We start from the raw sequence: 22305 nt of genomic DNA on the forward strand, positions 1-22305 counted from the left end.
TGGGTTGGTCACTGAAAACCAACTTCTGTGACACACTGTCTTCCTCCAGTAGTTGTTGCAAGTAACAGAAAAAGTCGGAATGAAGCTCATTGTTCTGAGTAGGTAGTAAATGTAGTAACTGTATCTGGTATGGTTTTACATGCAAACATTTGTGTTGAATGCACTATACAGTTGACTGCAGTACCTGCAGGTCTCCATTCACACTCATCATCAGTTTCTTCAGGCTTCTGAGGAATGATTCCTGCATGTGCTCTACATTCTCTGCTGATTGTCCCAGACAGCCTGTTTTCTTTACACCACATAAGCAACGAGTCTCGTGCAATATGTTGTACTATTGTCTGTTTGAGCTTTTCCACAATATTTGGTACAAATTAATTGCTGAACCATCACAACTGACTCTCATTTAGTGAATTTGAGGGCACAAAATGCACGCATCGCTCCATTCTATATGTTCTCCCACACCTGGTCCCTAGTGGTGCGCTCTGCAACTATGCCACAACATATATTACACACTGAAACTTGGAGAGGTGCTCTATCCTTTCTGTTTATCATGCAATTTTTGTGCAGTTATCTTCAGAAATTGTGGAAACACGAATAAACTCGTATTAACTAAGTCTGGGAAAGCTCACAGGAACTGTGCAGTCACACACAAGACTTTAGATTATCAGATAAAACAGTTTACATGACATCACAGTCTGTGCACATCTGGCATATTGGATGACTAGTTATCTTTTGAAGGAATGGTTATTAAAATATGTGGTACTTCAATACAAGACTGTTAGATTAACATTTGTGACAGATGCATCACATATGAACAGGCACATAATACGCTGATCAAGTTCTGCATATGAAGTAGCCAAGAATGGGCATGTACCAAGTTTATTCATTTCAGACAATATATTCACCAGTAACATTATGAACTTATATTACTTAGTTAAAAGTTCCATATATCATACTCACAATAAATATTGTTACATGCAATGTATCAATTTTATAAAAGATACATGCTGGTGATTTAAAGGTTTGTATTTAACTACTTATGTCCACTCAATAATTCCTCTGTGGTATATCAGGAGTTGGTAAGGATGAACTACTTTAATATTTATTTGGAAACATTTCTGATGTCTGTCATCATCTTTCCGAAATTTGTAGCTGTTTATTTCACTCCTTTCTGGCAAAGTTTGATTCACTAGAGATCTTTTGCCCAATAGCATAAAATTTCTGACAGGTAGCAAAGCATGTTTGAAACCTAACCTAAATTAATTTCTCCTGGACAATCCTTCTAACCAAAATACAATTTTCTATCTAACAACTCGTAGAATGTAAAAAAAGACCTAGTTTTAAGTGGAGTGGCATGAGTAAGACCAAAATATAATGTCTTCATTAATGTTAACACTAATCATTTATGATTTAAATGTGTAAACTGACTCATCCCACATCATTTCGATAAATGACTCTTTCAAATGATCTATGGAACATGTAATTAACTAATATAACTGTAAGTGCAAATAATTTTTCATCCTAGTACTTTATTTTTAAATATACCTACTACTCAAAACCACAACAAATGATTGATAACAAAATTCATCAGTACATAAATGTACTGTGAGGCTGATACAGTTGCTAAGACAGCTGCAAAATATACATGTGTGAACCGTACACTGATCATGTTAGATAAATCAATAAATAAATACTTGCAATCACTTTCTTTTATCCAAAAAATACTTTTTCCCTAAAGCCTAGTTTAACAGAGATACTCCCTCTTGAATCTACGTTTCGAAACTGTTGCCAGGCATTGCACATGTGCAGCACACAATGGCTAAAGTCTTTGAGTAAACTATTCAGTGCCAAGGTGCTCCAACTTCCATAACATGAAACTGTCATTTGCACGAGTTTGATATGGAGTGCGGAACTGGGAAAATTATTCTCTCTCTCTCTCTCTCTCTCTCTCTCTCTCTCTCTCTCTCTCTCTCTCTCTGTGTGTGTGTGTGTGTGTGTGTGTGTGTGTGTGTGTGTGTGTGTGTGTGACAGGTACTTGTGATCAATACAAGATGAAAGAGTGACAATGTGCTGCACTTGAAAAAAATTCTTTGTGATATGAACACTGAAGGCCTGATAATGTAGGTTTTAAAAAAATGCATTCTGTAAGAAATAATAAGACATCTCAGAGTAATGAAGATCACTTTCTGCATTTGAGAACTGCTGTAGATTCTCTTAGACCAATATGAAGCTACCCTTTTGATAAGGACATCACTAGAAGCACAGCTGAACAAAGAATACAAAGTGGTGTTCATGGTGAAAATAGATAATTTAATATGTACAAAGCGAAAGCTTGCTGTCTTAAAGCAGAGATAAGAAACTACCCAAACAGGTGGCAACACAAATACCTGGAACAAATTAGACAGCTGTGGAATATGGAATGCAATGTGAGTACTACAAAGTGGTGAGAAATAAAAATTTGTCTTCTTCCTTTACAGCATTTCGAACCCCAAGGTTCATGTATTGTTCTTAAATCATTCTGAGGTGGCAGAAATAATTTCTGTTGTGACCTACCAAAATTTCATTGTTGAGCACCCAAGCTGACAACTTCTGTTTATCCAGTCATAAATTCAAATATATTCATTCTTTTTATTTTGTACTGATTTTAAGCGTAAAAGTCTGAAATCCACCACTGCCAATGGAACTGCCACAACTTTCATCTCAGGGACAAAAATGGTGCTTTGGTACTCCTAAAATGACCAAACTGATGTTTACACTGATATCTGTGTGTAGCCATTTATGAAACTAACTTCACAACACTAGTTTCTCAAATGAGTTTCGCAATTCGTCAGTGTCTCTGTGTAAAGATGGCATACGAGAAAAATTACATAAGAATATTGCCTGGCAGGACATTAGTGAATGAAAATACATTGATCAGCCTGAACATTATGACCCCTAACATACTATCGATACAAACCCATCCAGGCAATAGCAGCACCACCCAGCAAGAAATGACTGCTAGTCAAAACACACACACACACACACACACACACACACACACACAGTGCATGTAGCATCAGTGAGTGTGCTGCCCATGTGTAGAATGAGGAATGCGCATGATCTATCCAAGTCTGACTGAGAGCAGATTGTGATGGCTTGGAGGCTCGGCAAAAGCATTTTGGAAAGTGCACAACATGTCAGGTGTTTGAGGGGTGCTGTGGTGAGTGTCTTTAACATTGGGCGAAACCAAGGTGAAACCACGTCCAGACATTGTGGGGTTGGGTGGCCACCCCTCATTACAGGTGTTGGACGTCCTGGGCTGGACAGAGTGGTAAAACAGGGCAAGAGACAAATTGTGGCAGAACTAACATCAGACTTGATTGCTGGGCAGAGTACAAGTGTGTGTGAACACATAGTGCACCAAACACTCCCAATGGATGGCCTCCACAATCAACGAGCCACACATGTGCCAATGTTAACACCACGAAAATCGGCAACTATGAATGAAATGGGCATGTGACCATTGGCAATGGACGTTGGTGTGATTGCAAATTGCTGCATGGTCTGATGAATCCTGATACCTTCTTCACCATGCCAATAGCAGGCCGCGAATCCATCATCTTCCATGGGAACAGCTTCTTGACACCTGTACGAAGGACGTAGACAAGCTGGCAGCAGCTACATTATGCCATGGGAAAGATATACGTGGGCATCCACAGCTCCAGTGGAGCTCGTGCAAGGCACCCTGATGGCCAAGGAGTATCATGCACTGGTTGCAGACCACATACACTTCGTCATGACGATCATGTTTCCTGACGGCATTGGCATTATTCAACTAGATAATGCATCATGTCACAAGCCAGCTGTGTGGTGGAGTGGTTCAAGGAACACAATGGTAAGTTCCAGTTGATGTGCTGGTCCCCTAACTCACTAAATCCGAAACCGAGCAAAGACGTCTGGGATGCGATTGAACATGACGTCAGAGCTCATTGCTCCATCTCCGGAATTTACTGGAATTAGGTGACTTGTGTGTGAAAGTGTGGTGCCAGCTCCCTCCACCGACCTACCATGGCTTCGCTGCTTCCATGTCATGATGTGTTGCTGTTGTCATACGCGACAAAGGATGGCACACCGGCTATTAGGAGGGTGGTCATATTGTTCAGGCTGATCACTGTATGTCAAATCTGTCCAGTTATCTATAAAATTTGCAAAGATGCTTGAGCAAAAAATAATACATCTGCTAATATTTTTTGCACTTTAAGTCTTCATCAGTAAAAATAAAACAAAATAAACTTGATGCATTTTATTTTTTCGAAGTTTAAAGCTAGCCAATTTTTGCGAAACTAGTTTATAACTTTAACATAAACATAATTTATGCTCTTCCTTGATACTTATTTGCTCAGCTTGATAATAATGCATACTTTTACCATCTACCTCCTGATTTAAATAAAACAGTAAATGAGAAGAAAATATGGAAACAGTTGAACCATTGATACTCATAAGGACTATTTGTATCACTGTGCAACATAATTTTGACTCACACTTACACTTTATAGACAAAGCTGCAGTCAGAAGTGTGTGCTGATGATGTACACCGAAAACTACAAAAACTGTTTTGAGGTTTGAAAAAGTTATAGCGATTGGATTCTGCCCCCTCACCTTGCAGATTAGAATACCACTAACACTAATCATTTACAAAAGGATGCAACTGCAATTAGCTCTGGCTGTACAACATTAAGGGGAAAATCTGGCTAGTGAGGTGACAAAGGAGTAATCAAAATCAGTATACAAACAATGCGTCACTTAACACATTCGTTACTGTGAAGTGCACACGTTTTATTTAAAACCAGCTGACACTCAGGCCTACTTGACTCAACATACTCAGCCACATATGAGTTTTTCTTTTTCATAAATTAAAAGATGCAGGTTTGAACAACGAATTTTTTTTCTGGTGTGTAGATTTACAGCAGACAGTTACTTAGTTTAATATAGCCTACGTTCAGTCACGTCGATCAACAGTCTGCTACTGGGGAAAGAAAAGCTTTTCATTGGATGAAAAGATTATCTGTGCTTTAAATATGTACTATACACAAGAATTAATTTCTCTTCTGATCATATGAAACAAACTGGAACTCTGCAGAACCAAATGCATTGAGCTCAGTTCAGACTGTACTGAGATAAGTTATGGTAAATTATTAAAAAAAAAAATTAAAAATGTTCTTTAATATGTCTTTTAAGATACATATCAAATCACTCTTGTAAGACTGTCACCATTTCATGATCTCATTTTTCATAATTTCATGAGAGTAAATGTGGCACTCTGGCTCGATATGAAAAAGGTAAACTCTTAAGTACATGGAGATTACATAATTTATTTGCAATGTACTGTATGAAGCCTGAAATAAATGTTAATGCCAACAGCAATGGACAGCAAAAAAGGAAATACGGAAGCGTCCGATCCCACCCGTCTGCTTTGACCCATGAAGTCACAAATATGGCGGAAACAAAAACAAACACACACACTTTCCACAAGAAGCCTAATGACACTAATGGGACAAGCGCGGGAAATGGGGTGTTTTGGTTGGGGGGCAAACTAAATATAAACAAATTAAGACGCCTTGCGTAGCTACAACATGTAAGTGAAGACAGCCATGCATGAATACCCATCCACCTCCCCAGATGACGTAACCCCTGCAACCCATAGAAGATAAAGATGCTTCAGTAGCTGATTAGTGTTTTTTGGCCTTTAAAAAAAAAAAAAAAAAAAAAATCTCACAGGATAGAATGAACAGATCAGAAAGATAAATATAATAAACTAAAACAGAAATTCGAGGAAACAGATAATTAAAATAATCAATAAGTGTTTTTAAATTTAAAAAAAAAAAAAATCTCACGAGATAGAACGAACAGATCAGAAAAGTAAATAAAATAAGATAAAACAGAACTGGAGACAGCCACACTCAAACCATACTCCGCGCCGTCATGACGTCACACACAACAACACCCTTACGTCACGGGTCAAAGCCGACGCATTGGATCGGACGCTTCTGTCGACCCGCAAAAAACACCAACAGAGTGTCATTATTCTAGACATCCAGTGAGGAAAGATTAGTACAGAAAATTACCTACAGTGAGTGAAAATTTGATATCACACAACAGCATCACTGTAATAAAAGTATAATGTGACTCGACTTCATGCGTAGAAAATATTGCAGACCTTCAGAAAAGAATCTTAAAATTATCCTGCACAATTTTAGTAAGAGACATTCTGTTGCAAATAACTGCCATAATCTACTGAAAGTTTTTATTTTTATTACTCTGCAACCAGTTTCAACCTTGCGGTCATCACCTGGCAGAACTTTAAAATTTTTCATGCTTAATATCAGACATCAACAATTTTAAAATTCAGTCCACATTTATTTCTGCGCATGCAGGTCACATCACTATCAAGTCTGATTTCCAAAAACACAAGAGTTAAATAAACTCCCCCAAGTTTCGATGGTTGTAAAGCAATATCTTTAAATGCTTCACATATCACCACAGGATTTAAATAAAAAATGTAGAGGGTGCCATTTGTAGTACCAGCAAGAGCCTGCTGCTTCAATATGCCACAAATTCATTGCATGTCTGGGACTTGCCTAAAGTTTATGTTTACAGATTGGGCAGCTCTTGCAGTATCATGGTACATTGACAACAAAGGTTAAAAGGTGATCTTCAAATAGTGAAAAACGTCAATGTAGTTTTCACCTATTTCAGTTTTACAATACCGGGATACTACTGAAAACTTAAAAATTTGTCAACTTCCAACAAACTGTGCGAATATGCGAGATTACTTGCCGAACATTTCTTTCAGGATGATTTATTATTAAAATATGTAAACCAACCAGATAAGTTATAGTTATGGCTTGCTAGGTTATTTATCAGGTTTAGTGAACAACGCGAGTCATCAATGTATTATTTTAAATGTGACATTGCATGTTCCGTAATTGGAGCCTGTAATGTTTTTGTTTGTGTGTTTTAGCTGCAGAGTCATTCCCATTGTTTAAAAACATTACATTTATTTATTTAGGGCTCTAGCTTAGATCAGGCAGGGCTAGAGACAAAACTGAACATTGCGGTACCACATGTTGGCTTTGACCCGTCATGCCATCTAGATGGCTTACATCCCGGTTTCAAACATGTACAATATGGTGACCATGATATCACCCATTACACATCCAAACAAATACAAATAACACCAAAATATTTTACTTTGTAATAGAATGAACCTAACGGGACAAACACAGGAAGTATGGGGTTTTGCACAGAGAGAAACAAAATATACAATAATAATCACGGGAAGTAGAGGATTTTGGGCTGGGACAAACAAAATATATGACAATAAGTGTAACAACACCACTCCATAATAAATATCAACCCAAAAATCTAGGACTCAAAAAATTGGATCTGCAATCATTAGAAACACATGGTAATAGTTCTAAACATAAGCACAAACCCATTAGCCATAATTTTCAACATTAAAGTAACTCACTAACAAGCTGGCACAAACTCTCCCAGTAACAACCTGATACTCACAACTCAATGTCAAATGACTCACTAACACACCTAAGAAACAGCGTCAAACACAAACATCAAACACAAGAGAGCACTACTGGATACTACAACATGCCATCTACAAACATGACCCAACTCAAATACGATGCGCCACCATGATGTCATCCAACACAACACTGTAACATCATGAGCCAAAGTAGAATGCAGTTAGTTGAGGTAATGAGTGTATTGAAGACCATGATACTGCTAGTTTGTTTTGCAATTTTTCTAAATGGCAGCAGCAGTAACAGAATGATTTGTAGCACAGTTTGAGGTCTAGGTTTGATGGAAGGTGATAATTTTGTTTAGAGTTGATGAAGCCAATGAATGTGTTACGATACAAAGCTATATTTAAAAAATAAAGACAGTGGTGACAGACTGAGATGTAGTGTAATCATGGCTCAGGTTCAGTTAGATAATGATAATTTTTCTTGTAGACATTGCGTATTCCATAGTTATACATTTGTCCGTAGTAAAAATCTCAATCTTCAATTGTGATCTGAAATATCAGGTCTGAATAACAATACCCCATTCCATTAGTCTGTTAGTTTTTGTTGTGTTAATGTTTCATGTCAGTGATGACATCATCTTTTAGTTGTTTCTTGAGACACGTGTGTCTACTATGTTAGCACAGTATTGCATTATTTACTAATCTGCATTTATCATTTCAGCTTCTCAGAACCTTTCTGAAGAGCTTTATGAAAATTTAAACTTACAAAACATACATTAAGATACAAATATAAATGTGTGTGTAGGCCTGACCATCTTTCAAGCAAGAAAATATTTAGTGTTAATGCAAAACACCTTCATCTATATCCTTTAAACATTACTGCAGCCTGCTCAAATTATGCATGATAGAGGGAAGATCAACAACTGGGATATTTTCTGATCTGTCAAAAGCTTTTGGTTTAGCAAATCATAAGATACTTATGGAAAAGTTAAAATTCTATGTGGTGAGGGGCACTCCACACAAACAGATAAACTCTTACTTTACTAAGGAAAGAGCTACAAAAAGTTGTCTTACAAGGAAATTTGTTGGGGGCCACTAACCTTCTTGTGTGCACTGTAATGAACTTCCTGAGGTCATCAACAAGAAATTCATCCTATTTCCAGACAATCAATATAAAATATCTCTAAGAAGCTGGAGATTTTTACATCAATTAGATAAATTATTTAGCAACAACAAATTGATACTATAGAAAAATCATGGTTTTTAAAAACAACTGAAGCAAAACTAATGTGTAGCTGCCTGACACCAATGACACAAAACTGTAGCAAACGTAAAATTTTTGAGCGAACCTCTGATGACAAATCAGCTTGAACAGGACACATTAATAGAATAAGTCAAATTAAATTCAGTGTGTCACACATTACACACAACAGTTCAAATTTTTAGGTCTAGCCCTAAAGTCCTGAAACTGCTTTACTACTAACACTTCCACTGGATAATGCTGTATGGAATAGGACAATCAGGAAGTGCTATAAATACAAATAAATTACTTAACATACAGAACAGTGAGAGAAGCCAAGTGAGTTACAGACCAAACTTCGAACTGCTAATCCTTTTAACAATAACACATCTATACACACGAATGACAAATTAATTGAATTCGCCATCGGTGCTTGGCAGAACATAATATTACAAAGAACATTTCTTAATGTTCTGTAATGTTATATTTACTTGGACACTAACCTGCTTTCGGGTTCTCAGACCATCTTAAGGCAACAACTGATGATGGCCTGAGAAGCCAAAAAGCTGGTTTGTAACCAAATAAATACAATTTTGCAGAACATTAGTTAGTGTTTTTCTTTTAATATTATTAAATAATAAATTAACAGAAGCTACAAGAATATTATTCATATTTAAAAAGAATTACGATGTACATCAGTACGAAATGATGAACTGTTAAAAACAAATAAATAAGCACAATTAAAAAAAATGATTTAACTAACTAGAAAATTTTGTAAACATATGGTATGCTTTAAAGTAAATAACCACTGTTTATTTAAAAAAAGGCTACAGAAGTCTCATTTTCACTATTCGACAATTCGTTACGTATACTCTAATTTGTTGTAAACTACCATAAATGTATAAAATTGTACAGCAGATCATTATCCACAAATAAATATGCAATATATTAAGGCCGTAATAGTTTTCTGTCTGAAACGAAAGCTCAGGTCTCATTCAAAAATTCAGGAATTTTTAGAATCGCACTTCGACAGAAGAAAAGTACTTGCTACACGCAATCCCCCTGCAATCAGATATACTGCATGTATCAAAAAGAAATGGGCGACAGAATGTTGCTGTTATTGTTACACACAATAATTTTTCAAATGAGCCTGCTTACCATATACTGCTGGGGAGGCACACCTGGAGCCACTCGTTGTCCTGCTGCTTGCAAGACTATTACGCACAGAATCGCACCTGTTAAGGGTATCATTTTTATGAAAATCCTTTGGCCACAACAATACAGGTGTTCTTAAACGATTATGTACAAGACTTCGTTGAGAAGTCTCCGCTTCTGAAATATTTATGTTAAGTACAGAGACAGTAATAGGCTGCAAAATTTGACGATTAAGTAATAAGGCTGTCCGAAATTGAACGTCTGATGCGCTAAACTGAGATACACAAAGTCTTCCACTAGCCCAAACACGACTACTGTTCACTTAACACCGGCTAACCGCACTGACACACTATAAATCAATTTCCTCCACGTGAGCAGCTGAGCGCTGACATACACGTATGCGCAAGTTTATTGACAACAAGAAACAAGTGTCGCGACACCTGCACCCAGCGTTGCCAACCTCTCAGCGTTGTTCGATCACATTATTGTATCAAAATGATTGTTTATTTCATTAAGGAAACGTACATATCTGCAATCTACAATATAAAATACGTTTTCGGGTGTCTGTCCTGGACTTCCTGTTGCAGGTGGCCTATCTAACGACTTTCAGGGGCAACAAAAAGTTCATTTCCAATGTTTCGCATAATTATTGGCCTAAGTTTAAACTATCTTATTCTTCTCATTACGAGTAAGTTACGTTTAGTACAATAAGTATCGCACTTAGAAACTAAGGTGTCGTCGTTGAGTGACTGTAGGAGGATACAAGATGAAATGGACAGGATTTATGATTGGTGTAAAGAATGGCAGCTAACTCTAAATATAGATAAATGTAAATTAATGCAGATGAATAGCAAAAAGAATCCTGTAATGTTTGAATACTCCATTAGTAGTGTCGTGCTTCACACAGTCACGTCGATTAAATATTTGGGCGTAACATTGCAGAGCGATATGAAGTGGGACAAGCATGTAATGGCAGTTGTGGGGAAGGCGGATAGTCGTCTTCGGTTCATTGGTAGAATTTTGGGAAGATGTGGTTCATCTGTAAAGGAGACCGCTTATAAAACACTAATATGACCTATTCTTGAGTATTGCTCGAGCGTTTGGGATCCCTATCAGGTCGGATTGAGGGAGGACATAGAAGCAATTCAGAGGCGGGCTAATAGATTTGTTACTGGTAGCTTTGATCATCACGCGAGTGTTACGGAAATGCTTCAGGAACTCGGGTGGGATTCTCTAGAGAAAAGGAGGCGTTCTTTTCGAGAATCGCTACTGAGGAAATTTAGAGAACCAGCAATTGAGGCTGACTGCAGTACAATTTTACTGCCGCCAACTTACATTTCGCTGAAAGACCACAAAGATAAGATAAGAGAGATTAGGGCTCGTATAGAGGCACATAGGCAGTCGTTTTTCCCTCGTTCTGTTTGAGAGTGGAACAGGGAGAGAAGATGCTAGTCGTGGTACGAAGTACCCTCCGCCACGCAACGTACGGTGGATTGCGGGGTATGTATGTAGATGTAGATGTCTTGAAGCCCATGGCGCTCAAATATTCCTATTTCGTTCATCCGTTACCGGAAAATGACAACATTTTGCGACTTCCAACAAACTTCACATGTAACTTCAAACTTTTACGAAACTTTTTCTCACCGACATCTCCACAAAATTATGAAAACAAAAACGTTTATCGCTTACAACATTTTCACTGTTCACATCGTCAAAATTCAAGGTCGGTCGTGAAATTTTAATTTTTTTCAGTTTTTTACTACTAATGGTGTTAGCAACACACACTGCAGACAATATCACGTATATCACTGAATGCACCAGAAAACTGATATCACTATGCGGCACATAGTTCAGGGGGGTATGATGTGATAGACACTTAGACGGGTCAAGAACATTGGCGTGCAGTAAAACTTTGACATAAGGTATGACGTTTTAATTTATCACTTCTTTAGTACTAGTGCCATTCGCAACATATTTTGTATATATTTTCTACATATATCACTGAACGCACCTGCAACATCATATCGCTCTATAGCAAATAGCTCAGGAGATATGGAGTCAGAAATAACGAGAGGCGTCAAAAACGCGCATGTGCTTAAAATGGAGTACAAATTATCTATCCTATAATCATCCAGTATTTCATAATGAAAGCACTTGGCGACTGCCAACAAACTTTAAGCATAGTTTGTATCCTTTTCTAAATTTTTCTCGCTTACATGTTTATCGTCAAGAATAACGCAATTAGAGCGCTATTCTGATTGTTGCAGTGCATTGGGAAGAAATAGTGGCCGGGCTAGGCCGGGGATTTATACTGGTACCACATAAAAATAAGGATGTCCATTTACTTCATGTTAACTTCTCTACATTTTAATGATATTGATTTTTAATTTTTTATTATGAAATAATTTATAAAAAGTAAATATGGTATATAATATTATATAAAAACTACTTCATTATTTGCTTGCCTTGGAAGGAGGCTTAAAATGGAATGTATCATCATCTTCTTCTTCTCCTTCTTCTTCCTCACTAGGGACAAGAACAGAAGAACTGGAAGTGGATGGGAGCGAATATAATTGCGTTTTCTTCATGCTACAGAGCATATTTTCAGTATGAACAAAATTCTTTGCACAAGCTGCTCCTCCTCACACATTGGCTGGCAAGCAAACATTCATTCACTGTGGAAGTAACGAGCCTGTTCCTATTTTTCACTTTTATAAGAACCATCTTACGACAAAATCTTTTGCAGTCAGCATTTGAATGTGGAAGGGATAAACATGAGAGTGCAAGCCCTGGTAGGGCTGTGAATCGTCTCTCGCCGAATAAAGTTTTTATGTTTAGTATGTTCCCCAAAATACTTCCACTTCTGGACAGTTCTTAATATTTTCGTCTATTTTTGCGATAGGAAGTTTCCTCTAGTCATCGTCGATTTGTTGTAGATGCTTATCACCATCTAGAGAGACTATTATTGGCAATTTTGACGTAAGAGGTATAAGAAAGAGAGTATTTTTTTCTATTTCGTTGTTTGAAAAAGCCCTTTTAGCCGTCAAAACTGCAAGCAATGGCAATAAATCATCATCAAAGTTATATTTTTTTCAGTTCTTAACATCCCATCTGCACGAAAAAAGTGATAAAAGTCTTTCAAGGCATCCCTTAGGTTAGTGTTTTTTAACGTCCCATCGACAACGGCGTCATTAGAGACGGAGCACAAGCTCGGGTTAGGGAAGGATGGGGAAGGAAATCGGCCGTGCCCTTTCAAAGGAACCATCCCGGCATTTGCCTGAAACGATTTAGGGAAATCATGGAAAACCTAAATCGGAATTGCTGGAGACGGGATTGAACTGTTGTCCTCCCGAATGCGAGTCCAGTGTGCTAACTATTGCGCCACCTCACTCGGTCTTCAAGGCATCCCGTTCATTACATATTTCTGGTTTCTGGATTGCCTTCAGAACTTCAACTCCTAAATGCATTTGGCTGTCAGGAGGAAACACTGACCTGTTGTTGGGCTTAATGTCAATCAATTTTTTGGTTACAACATCTGTCGCTCCATGTAGCAAAGGAACATTTCCTTCTACCTTCTATCATTTTGTCATGTAAGTCAGTAATAACAAATTTATCACTCTGGAAATACTTATTTAAATCCGTGAATTTTGGTAAAATGTAGGCCAAAAATAAATAAAATTATTTAAAAAATGTTATTCAGGGATCGGTGAATTTCTTCTACCAGCCCCTCCTCTAGGTATTTAGAATCAAAATAGAGACTCAAAGCATTCCACTGTTCTAAAATTCTCAGTACAATGGCCCACAAAGGTAGGCATATTCTCTGTGATGGATGCAACAATTTATGAATTTTGATAGCTAATGACTTTTGAAATTCATGCAGTTGTGCCTGTCTCTTAGCACCAGTTTTAAAATGGTTATAAATGTTTCTAGCTAGGTCTCGACGACGTCTGGGAAGAGATTTACAAGCTTCACTGACACATACCTAAAGTAAGAGACATATACAGGGGGCCCTGGAAAAATATAGGCACTCTTTGATAGCCAATATCAAGGGAAGAAAATGACATATCGTTACAATTCTTGCATAGGGGGAAGGTTATTTTATGTGTTCAAAGTGACCCCCATTAGCAGCCAAACAAAGTCGATGCCGCTGAAATGCTGACTGAATTACAGCTGTCAATGTTTCTGGAGTGATAGCTGCACTGGGGATCTCAATGGTTTCACGTCACTCGTTGAGTGTAGCTGTCTTCTGTTGATAAACTTCATTTTTTGAGGTCCCCCAAGCGACATCTGTGTTGTAGCTAGGTGGAGTGCCATTTTCTTGTAGGTAAAGTCTTTCATTTCCAAACACCTCTCAGATGGCAGGTAATATCAGTGTTTGCAGCATATGAAGATACACATCACCAGTTACGGTACCTTGGAAGAAGAGTGGGACAGTCAAGACGCATGATAACAGACCACACCACATACACTCCTGGAAATGGAAAAAAGAACACATTGACACCGGTGTGTCAGACCCACCATACTTGCTCCGGACACTGCGAGAGGGCTGTACAAGCAATGATCACACGCACGGCACAGCGGACACACCAGGAACCGCGGTGTTGGCCGTCGAATGGCGCTAGCTGCGCAGCATTAGTGCACCGCCGCCGTCAGTGTCAGCCAGTTTGCCGTGGCATACGGAGCTCCATCGCAGTCTTTAACACTGGTAGCATGCTGCGACAGCGTGGACGTGAACCGTATGTGCAGTTGACGGACTTTGAGCGAGGGCGTATAGTGGGCATGCGGGAGGCCGGGTGGACGTACCGCCGAATTGCTCAACACGTGGGGCGTGAGGTCTCCACAGTATATCGATGTTGTCGCCAGTGGTCGGCGGAAGGTGCACGTGCCCGTCGACCTGGGACCGGACCGCAGCGACGAACGGATGCACGCCAAGACCGTAGCATCCTACGCAGTGCCGTAGGGGACCGCACCGCCACTTCCCAGCAAATTAGGGACACTGTTGCTCCTGGGGTATCGGCGAGGACCATTCGCAACCGTCTCCATGAAGCTGGGCTACGGTCCCGCACACCGTTAGGCCGTCTTCCGCTCACGCCCCAACATCGTGCAGCCCGCCTCCAGTGGTGTCGCGACAGGCGTGAATGGAGGGACGAATGGAGACGTGTCGTCTTCAGCGATGAGAGTCGCTTCTGCCTTGGTGCCAATGATGGTCGTATGCGTGTTTGGCGCCGTGCAGGTGAGCGCCACAATCAGGACTGCATACGACCGAGGCACACACGGCCAACACCCGGCATCATGGTGTGGGGAGCGATCTCCTACACTGGCCGTACACCACTGGTGATCGTCGAGGGGACACTGAATAGTGCACGGTACATCCAAACCGTCATCGAACCCATCGTTCTACCATTCCTAGACCGGCAAGGGAACTTGCTGTTCCAACAGGACAATGCACGTCCGCATGTATCCCGTGCCACCCAACGTGCTCTAGAAGGTGTAAGTCAACTACCCTGGCCAGCAAGATCTCTGGATCTGTCCCCCATTGAGCATGTTTGGGACTGGATGAAGCGTCGTCTCACGCGGTCTGCACGTCCAGCACGAACGCTGGTCCAACTGAGGCGTCAGGTGGAAATGGCATGGCAAGCCGTTCCACAGGACTACATCCAGCATCTCTACGATCGTCTCCATGGGAGAATAGCAGCCTGCATTGCTGCGAAAGGTAGATATACACTGTACTAATGCCGACATTGTGCATGCTCTGTTGCCTGTGTCTATGTGCCTGTGGTTCTGTCAGTGTGATCATGTGATGTATCTGACCCCAGGAATGTGTCAATAAAGTTTCCCCTTCCTGGGACAATGAATTCACGGTGTTCTTATTTCAATTTCCAGGAGTGTATTAACACCTGGTAGATTAAGATGTTTGTCCATGAGAACATGAGGATTTTCAGGAGCCCAGTACATGCAGAGGTCAGCACTGCTCAGTCTGAACTGGGCCTCATCAGACTAGATAACCATACCGGCAAACCATTCATCCTCGTACAGCATGCCTTCAAACCACTTGTAGTACTAGACCCTTTGATCCACCTCGTCCTCGTTGACAGCGTGCAACGATCTTGGATCGTATACTTTCCACTTAGGAGCCTTCAGAACTTGTCACACGCTTGTTCGGCTTAGCCGTCTTGCACGTGCACCCTGCTTCACAGATTTTTTAGGTGACTTAGTAAAATATTGCAACACAGCAGCGCTGGAAGCTAGAGTTGTTGATGTTTTTGGCCGATCAGACATTTTCTTATGCACATCCTCAGCAGTGTTGTTGGCTTCAAGTGTATCCCAAATACGATCAATTGTTGTACATGTTTGTGGATAAGTTCTGTACACATTGTGCCATTGCTGTTTACCTCCATTATGTTTTCACACTTCCAGCACCACTTCAATTCGTCGTTGCATTGCTCAAACGACAATCGTACTTCATTCATTATGTATTGTCATCTGCTGGAAAACGCATGTCAGGATCTGTTGAGAAAACAATGAACTTTGCTACCGCACAAAATTGCAACGATATGTCATTTTGTTTCAAAGATATTAACTATCAAAGAGTGTCTACATTTTTCTGGACCCCTCTGTACATCTGTGAAAAATTAGGACATTTCTTAGTGAATTTCGTGGTGAATCCGCCAGGGGATTCATCTCGAGGGAATAACCTAAGTTGACTTATGCAGCTGCAGCATAATAAAACTGGAGAATTCCAAAGCTGGACAGACTGGCATGTAGGCTGCTCAAAACCGTATTTGTGAAATAAATTGTTAAAAATTATATAAACAACAGCTGGACAGACTGGCATGTAGGCTGCTCAAAACGGTATTTATGAAATAAACTGTTAAAAATTAAATAAACCACAAAAATTAAAATAGTAAAGAAGATGAAATCTTATCAATAGTAAGCGTTTCAAAATATCGTACAATAGACGTGCGATCTGAAGGATCGATCGTATGTTCGTGCACCATATTAAATTACCGTATATGTACAATCGAGATCGCAAGGTTGGCAACGCTGCTTGTGCCGCATTTGTAAAGCTCTCTGACAAGAAGCGACCTGTTCTTCCCTGACACGAAAGTACATCTGCATCCACATTTACATAGATACTCTGCAAATCACACTTGTATGCTTGGCAGAGGATTCATCAAACCACCTTCACAATAATTCTCTATAATTCCAGTTTCGAATAGCACACAGAAAAAATTGACACCTATATCCTTTCGTGCGAACTTTCCATTATTTTGTTATGCTAATCGTTTCTTCCTATGTAGGTCGGCGTCAGCAAAAGATTTTCTCATTCAGAGGAGGAAGCTGGTGACAGAAATTTAGTGAGAAGATTCCGCCACAACGAAAAACGCATTTGTTTTAATGATGTCCACCCCAAACCTTGTACCAAGTCAGTGGCACTCTCTTCTCTATTTCACGATAATAAAAACATGCTGCGCTTCTTTGAACTTTCTTGATGTACTCTGTTAATTTTATCTGGTACGGATCCCACACTGTGTAGCAGTACTGCAAAAGAGGACGGATAGGCGTAGTGTAGGCAGTCTCTTTAGTAGATCTGTTACATATTCTAAGTGTCTTGCCAATAAAGTGCAGTCTTTGGTTTGCCATTCCCACAACATATTTAATGTGTTCTTTCCAATTTAAGTTGTTCGTAATTGTAATCCCTTGGCATTTAATTGAATGTATGGCCTTTAGATTTGACTGATTTGTCTTGCAACCAAAGTTGAACGGATTTCTTCTAGCACTCTCGTAGATGGTCTCACACTTTTCGTTATTTAGGGTCAATTGACAATTTTTGCACCATACAGATATTTTTTCAAAATCGTTTTGCAATTTGTTTTGGTCTTATGATGAGTTAACTAGACGATAGACGACAGCATCATCTACAACCAACCAAAGACAGCTGCTCAGATTGTCTGCTATATCGTTTATAGATGAGGAACAGCAGAGGGCCAATAACACTACCTTGGGGAATGCCAAAAAACACTTCTGTTTTACTGGAAGACTTTCAGTCAGTTATTACAAACTGCGACTTCTCTGACAGTAAATCACGAATCCAGTCACATAACTGGGACAATATTCCATAATCACATAATTTCCCTGCAAGCCGACTGTGTGGTACAGTGTCAAAAGCCCTCTGGAAATCTAGAAATACGGAATCCATATGAAATCCCTTGTCAACAGCACTTAACACTTTGTGTGTGTAAAGAGCTAGTTGTGTTTCACAAGAACAATGTTGTCTAAATCTGTGCTGACTGTGTGTCAATAGACCGTTCTCTTTGAGGTGATTCAGAACATTCGAACACAATTTATGTTCCAAAATCCTGCTGCATATCGATGTTAATGATATGTGCCTGCGTTTTAGTGGATTACTCTTGCTACCTTTCTTGAATACCGGTACGACCTGTGGTGTCACCGCCAGACACCACACTTGCTAGGTGGTAGCTTAAATCGGCCGCGGTCCATTTAGTACATGTCGGACCCGCGTGTCGCCACTGTGTGATCGCAGACCTAGCGCCACCACAAGGCAGGTCTCGAGAGACGATATAGCACTCGCCCCAGTTGTACGAGGAGATTGCTAGCGACCATACGGACGAAGCCTTCCTCTCATTTGCTGAGAGCCAGTTAGAATAGCCTTCTGCTAAGTCCATGGCTACGACCTAGCAAGGCGCCATTAGCCTTACCTACTTTGAGAGTTATAGTATAAATGTCTCAAGAAGAATGCTGTAGTCATCAAATAATAAAGTTAAGTATAAAGCAGCTACGTACTTTTCTTGCTACCATTCAATAGTTATCCTGTTCCAGAATTGACGCCCGTCGGCGTGAGTGTGTACGCGTGCCTTTCTATCGGCTACCCGTCACTGTGGACTGGCTGCCTTGTCAGTCCACTTCATTGGCGACGAGGATGGGATCCAATGAAGTGGACTGACAAGGCAGCCAGTCCACAGTGACGGGTAGCCGATAGAAAGGCACGCGTACACACTCACGCCGACGGGCGTCAATTCTGGAACAGGATAACTATTGAATGGTAGCAAGAAAAGTACGTAGCTGCTTTATACTTAACTTTATTATTTGATGACTACAGCATTCTTCTTGAGACATTTATACTATAACTCTCAAAGTAGGTAAGGCTAATGGCGCCTTGCTAGGTCGTAGCCATGGACTTAGCAGAAGGCTATTCTAACTGGCTCTCGGCAAATGAGAGGAAGGCTTCGTCCGTATGGTCGCTAGCAATCTCCTCGTACAACTGGGGCGAGTGCTATATCGTCTCTCGAGACCTGCCTTGTGGTGGCGCTAGGTCTGCGATCACACAGTGGCGACACGCGGGTCCGACATGTACTAAATGGACCGCGGCCGATTTAAGCTACCACCTAGCAAGTGTGGTGTCTGGCGGTGACACCACACGACCTGTGCAACTTTCCAGTTTTGGGTTACAGAGCTACTGAATCAGCATACTATGAAAGGAACCTAACTGTTATAAAGTCTGGAGGAAAACATTAGCTTTTGTTAAGTGATGTAAGCTGTTTCACTACTCCGAGGATATCTACTTCTAAGTTACTCATGTCTGCAGCTGTTCTTGATTCGAATTCTGGAATATTTACTTCGTCTTTCTTGGTGAAGGAATTTCGGAAGGCTGTGTTTAGTAACTCTGCTTTGGCAGCACTGTCTTCTATAGTATCTCCATTGCTATTGCGTAGAGAAGGCACTGATTGTGTCTTGACGCTAGCATACTTCACACAAGACGATAATCTCTTTGGATTTTCTGCCTGGACCCGAGACAAAGTTTCTTTGTGGAAACTGTTATAAGCATCTTGCATAGAAGTCGCGTTAAATTTCAAGCTTCTGTAAAAGATCACTAATCTCGGAGATTTAGCGCTCGTTTCAGTTTGGAATGCTTTTTTCGTCGTTTTTGCAACAGTGTTCTGATCCGTTTTGAGTACCATGGAGGATCAGCTCTGTCGTTTGTTAATTTATTTGGTACAAATCTCCCAATTGCTGTCTATACTATTTCTTTGAATTCAAGCCACGTCTGGTCTACACTTACATTGTTAATTTGGAAGGAGTGGAGATTGTCTCTCAAAAAGCGGTCAAGTAAATTTCTATCTACTCTTTTCTGAATAGGTATATTTTTTGTTTATTTTTGGAAGATTTGGAGGTTACAATATTCACTCTCGCCACGACAACCCTGTGTTCACTAATCCCTGTATCCGCTTTGATGCTCTTTATTAGCTCAGGATTATTTGTTGCTAAGAGGTCAAGTGTACTTTCACAACTGTTTCCTATTTGCGTCGGCTCGTTAGCTAACTGCTCGTAATAATTTTCAGTGAATGCGTTCAGTACAATTTCGGATGATGTATTTTCGCCAACATATCGAGTGTAAACTAAAGTCACCACCAGCTACAACTGTACAAGTCGAGTACATGTTTGAAATTAAACTCTCGTTATCTTTGTACGCTTCAGCAAATGTATCATCTGAGTTGGAAGGTCGGTAAAAGGATCCGAATATTATTTTATTCCTGTTGCCAACAATGACCTCTGCCATACATACTCACAGGAACTCTCTACTTCAATTTCGCGTAATATAACAACTTCTAACAGCAACAATACACCACTGTCAATTGTGTTTAGCCTATCCTTTATGAACAGTTAGGTGCTTCTCAAAAATTTCACCTAAACTCATCTCCAGCTTAAGCCAGCGTTCAGTCCCTATAATGATTTGAGGATCAGTGCTTTCTATTAGCGTTTGGCGCTCTGGTACTTTCCCAACACAGCTATGACAATTTATAACTGCTATACCGATGTTCATGTACATACGTTGTTCCTGTGTTCGCCGTGCACACTTTGAGACTGAAGCCCATTTTGGGTTTCCCTAGACCCTCTAACCTTAAACATCGCCCAGTCCATACCACACAGTCCCTGCTGCCCTTGTAGTCGCGTCCTGCGTGTAGTGGACTCCTGACCTATTCAGCAGAACCCGATATGCAACCACCGTATGGCGCAAGTCTAGTAATCTGCATCCCGCACGGTCGCAGAACCGTCTGAGTATCTGATTCAGACCCTCCACTCGGCTCTGTAACACACAAGTATTGTTCATAGATTTCTGTTTACAGTAATTGATTCATCATAGCAAACGCAGCTCAATAGTCAACAGACAGATATAAATTTACTAAAAAGAGAATTATAAAGTACATGTCTATTAACTGATTAGTTGAAAGCGCTTTATACAGAATCATGGGTAGTTACAGGACTATCAAAATGATGAAAACTACTTATTCACACAGTAAGTTACGACCTACTCCAAAACAATTTTATTTTAGTTATCACAATTAAAAAAGAAAAAGACAAATATAGCAAGGTAACATTTAATTGCAGTCAGACACACTTTGTAGAGGAAACAGTCGTAATTGCGTCTTCGGAATATATTTGTGACAGTGTCTCAATGAGAGCACTAGATTCAATTGACAGCAAACCACTTGTGTGGATGGAAGCAGGTAATTCAGGTGTTGCAGTAAAATCGATGGCATCATTCACTTTAGATTTTTATACCTTCTTGAGCTATAAACTTGGCTATGGCAACATATCTCCTTTGGTTGTACCTCCAACAACTAGGATAGTACAGAGTGGTTAGCACTGACCAAGTCTCTAGAGCTCCTTTCAAAATTTGACGCTGCCTGTCTCATAACACTTTCACTGAAATAGAGTGTGATAGATTTCATTAATTGTGACGTATTCACATTGACAGCAGAGGTCAAGACATGTCGATTCTACGAGGGTTGCCTAGAAAGTAATGCACCACATTATTTTCTCAGCCAAAAATATGCTACGAATGCGAAACGTTACATATGTATTATTTGAAGTCTCCTGAATGAGTGCGCCAAGTTTTCGTCACTTCCGGCATATAGTGCAATTGCAGGACAGTTTCAAAATGGCGTCTGTAGGTGATGCACGTTACAAGCAACGTGCCGTCATTGAATTTCTCACCGCAGAGAAAGAAACTGTGGGGAATATTCACAAACGCTTGTGCAAAGTCGATAGAAGTACGGTTAGTCGCTGGGCATAGAGGTCGAGGTCATCAGAAGGCGGTTCGGCGGAGCTCCACAATTTGCAGTGGTCGGGGGGACCATCCACGACTGTCACATCTGACATGTTGCAGCGAGATGATGTCATTCGCCAGGACAGACATATTATGACTCGGCAGTTGGCGCTCCGTCTGTCAATCAGCAAAGAAAATGTGGATGTAATTATCGGAATTTTGGATATTCAAAGGTGTATGCAAGATGGGTCCTGCAGTGTCTAATGGTGGATCACAAATCGAACAGAAAAAACATTTGTCTTGATTTGTTACAACTTT

At 40.0% G+C, this 22305-nt stretch overlaps 1 protein-coding gene across 3 annotated transcripts in view; it reads right to left on the reverse strand.

Moving 5' to 3' along the window:
- The window catches only part of LOC126470292 (uncharacterized), a 73638-nt gene extending 63291 nt beyond the window's left edge, over window positions 1-10347 (reverse strand). For 2 of the 3 annotated variants that reach the window (XM_050098044.1, XM_050098043.1), the window contains exon 1: window positions 9921-10346. In XM_050098044.1, the coding sequence (XP_049954001.1) occupies window positions 9921-10013 (93 nt within the window). In that variant the 5' untranslated portion in view covers window positions 10014-10346. Of the gene's footprint in view, window positions 1-9920 lie in introns of all 3 variants that reach the window. The other variant, XM_050098045.1, reaches the window with a different exon arrangement.
- Between the last annotated feature and the right edge of the window lie 11958 nt (window positions 10348-22305).

Source organism: Schistocerca serialis, chromosome 3, assembly GCF_023864345.2.
Source record: "Schistocerca serialis cubense isolate TAMUIC-IGC-003099 chromosome 3, iqSchSeri2.2, whole genome shotgun sequence".
In the NCBI taxonomy this organism is placed as follows: Eukaryota; Metazoa; Arthropoda; class Insecta; order Orthoptera; family Acrididae; genus Schistocerca; species Schistocerca serialis.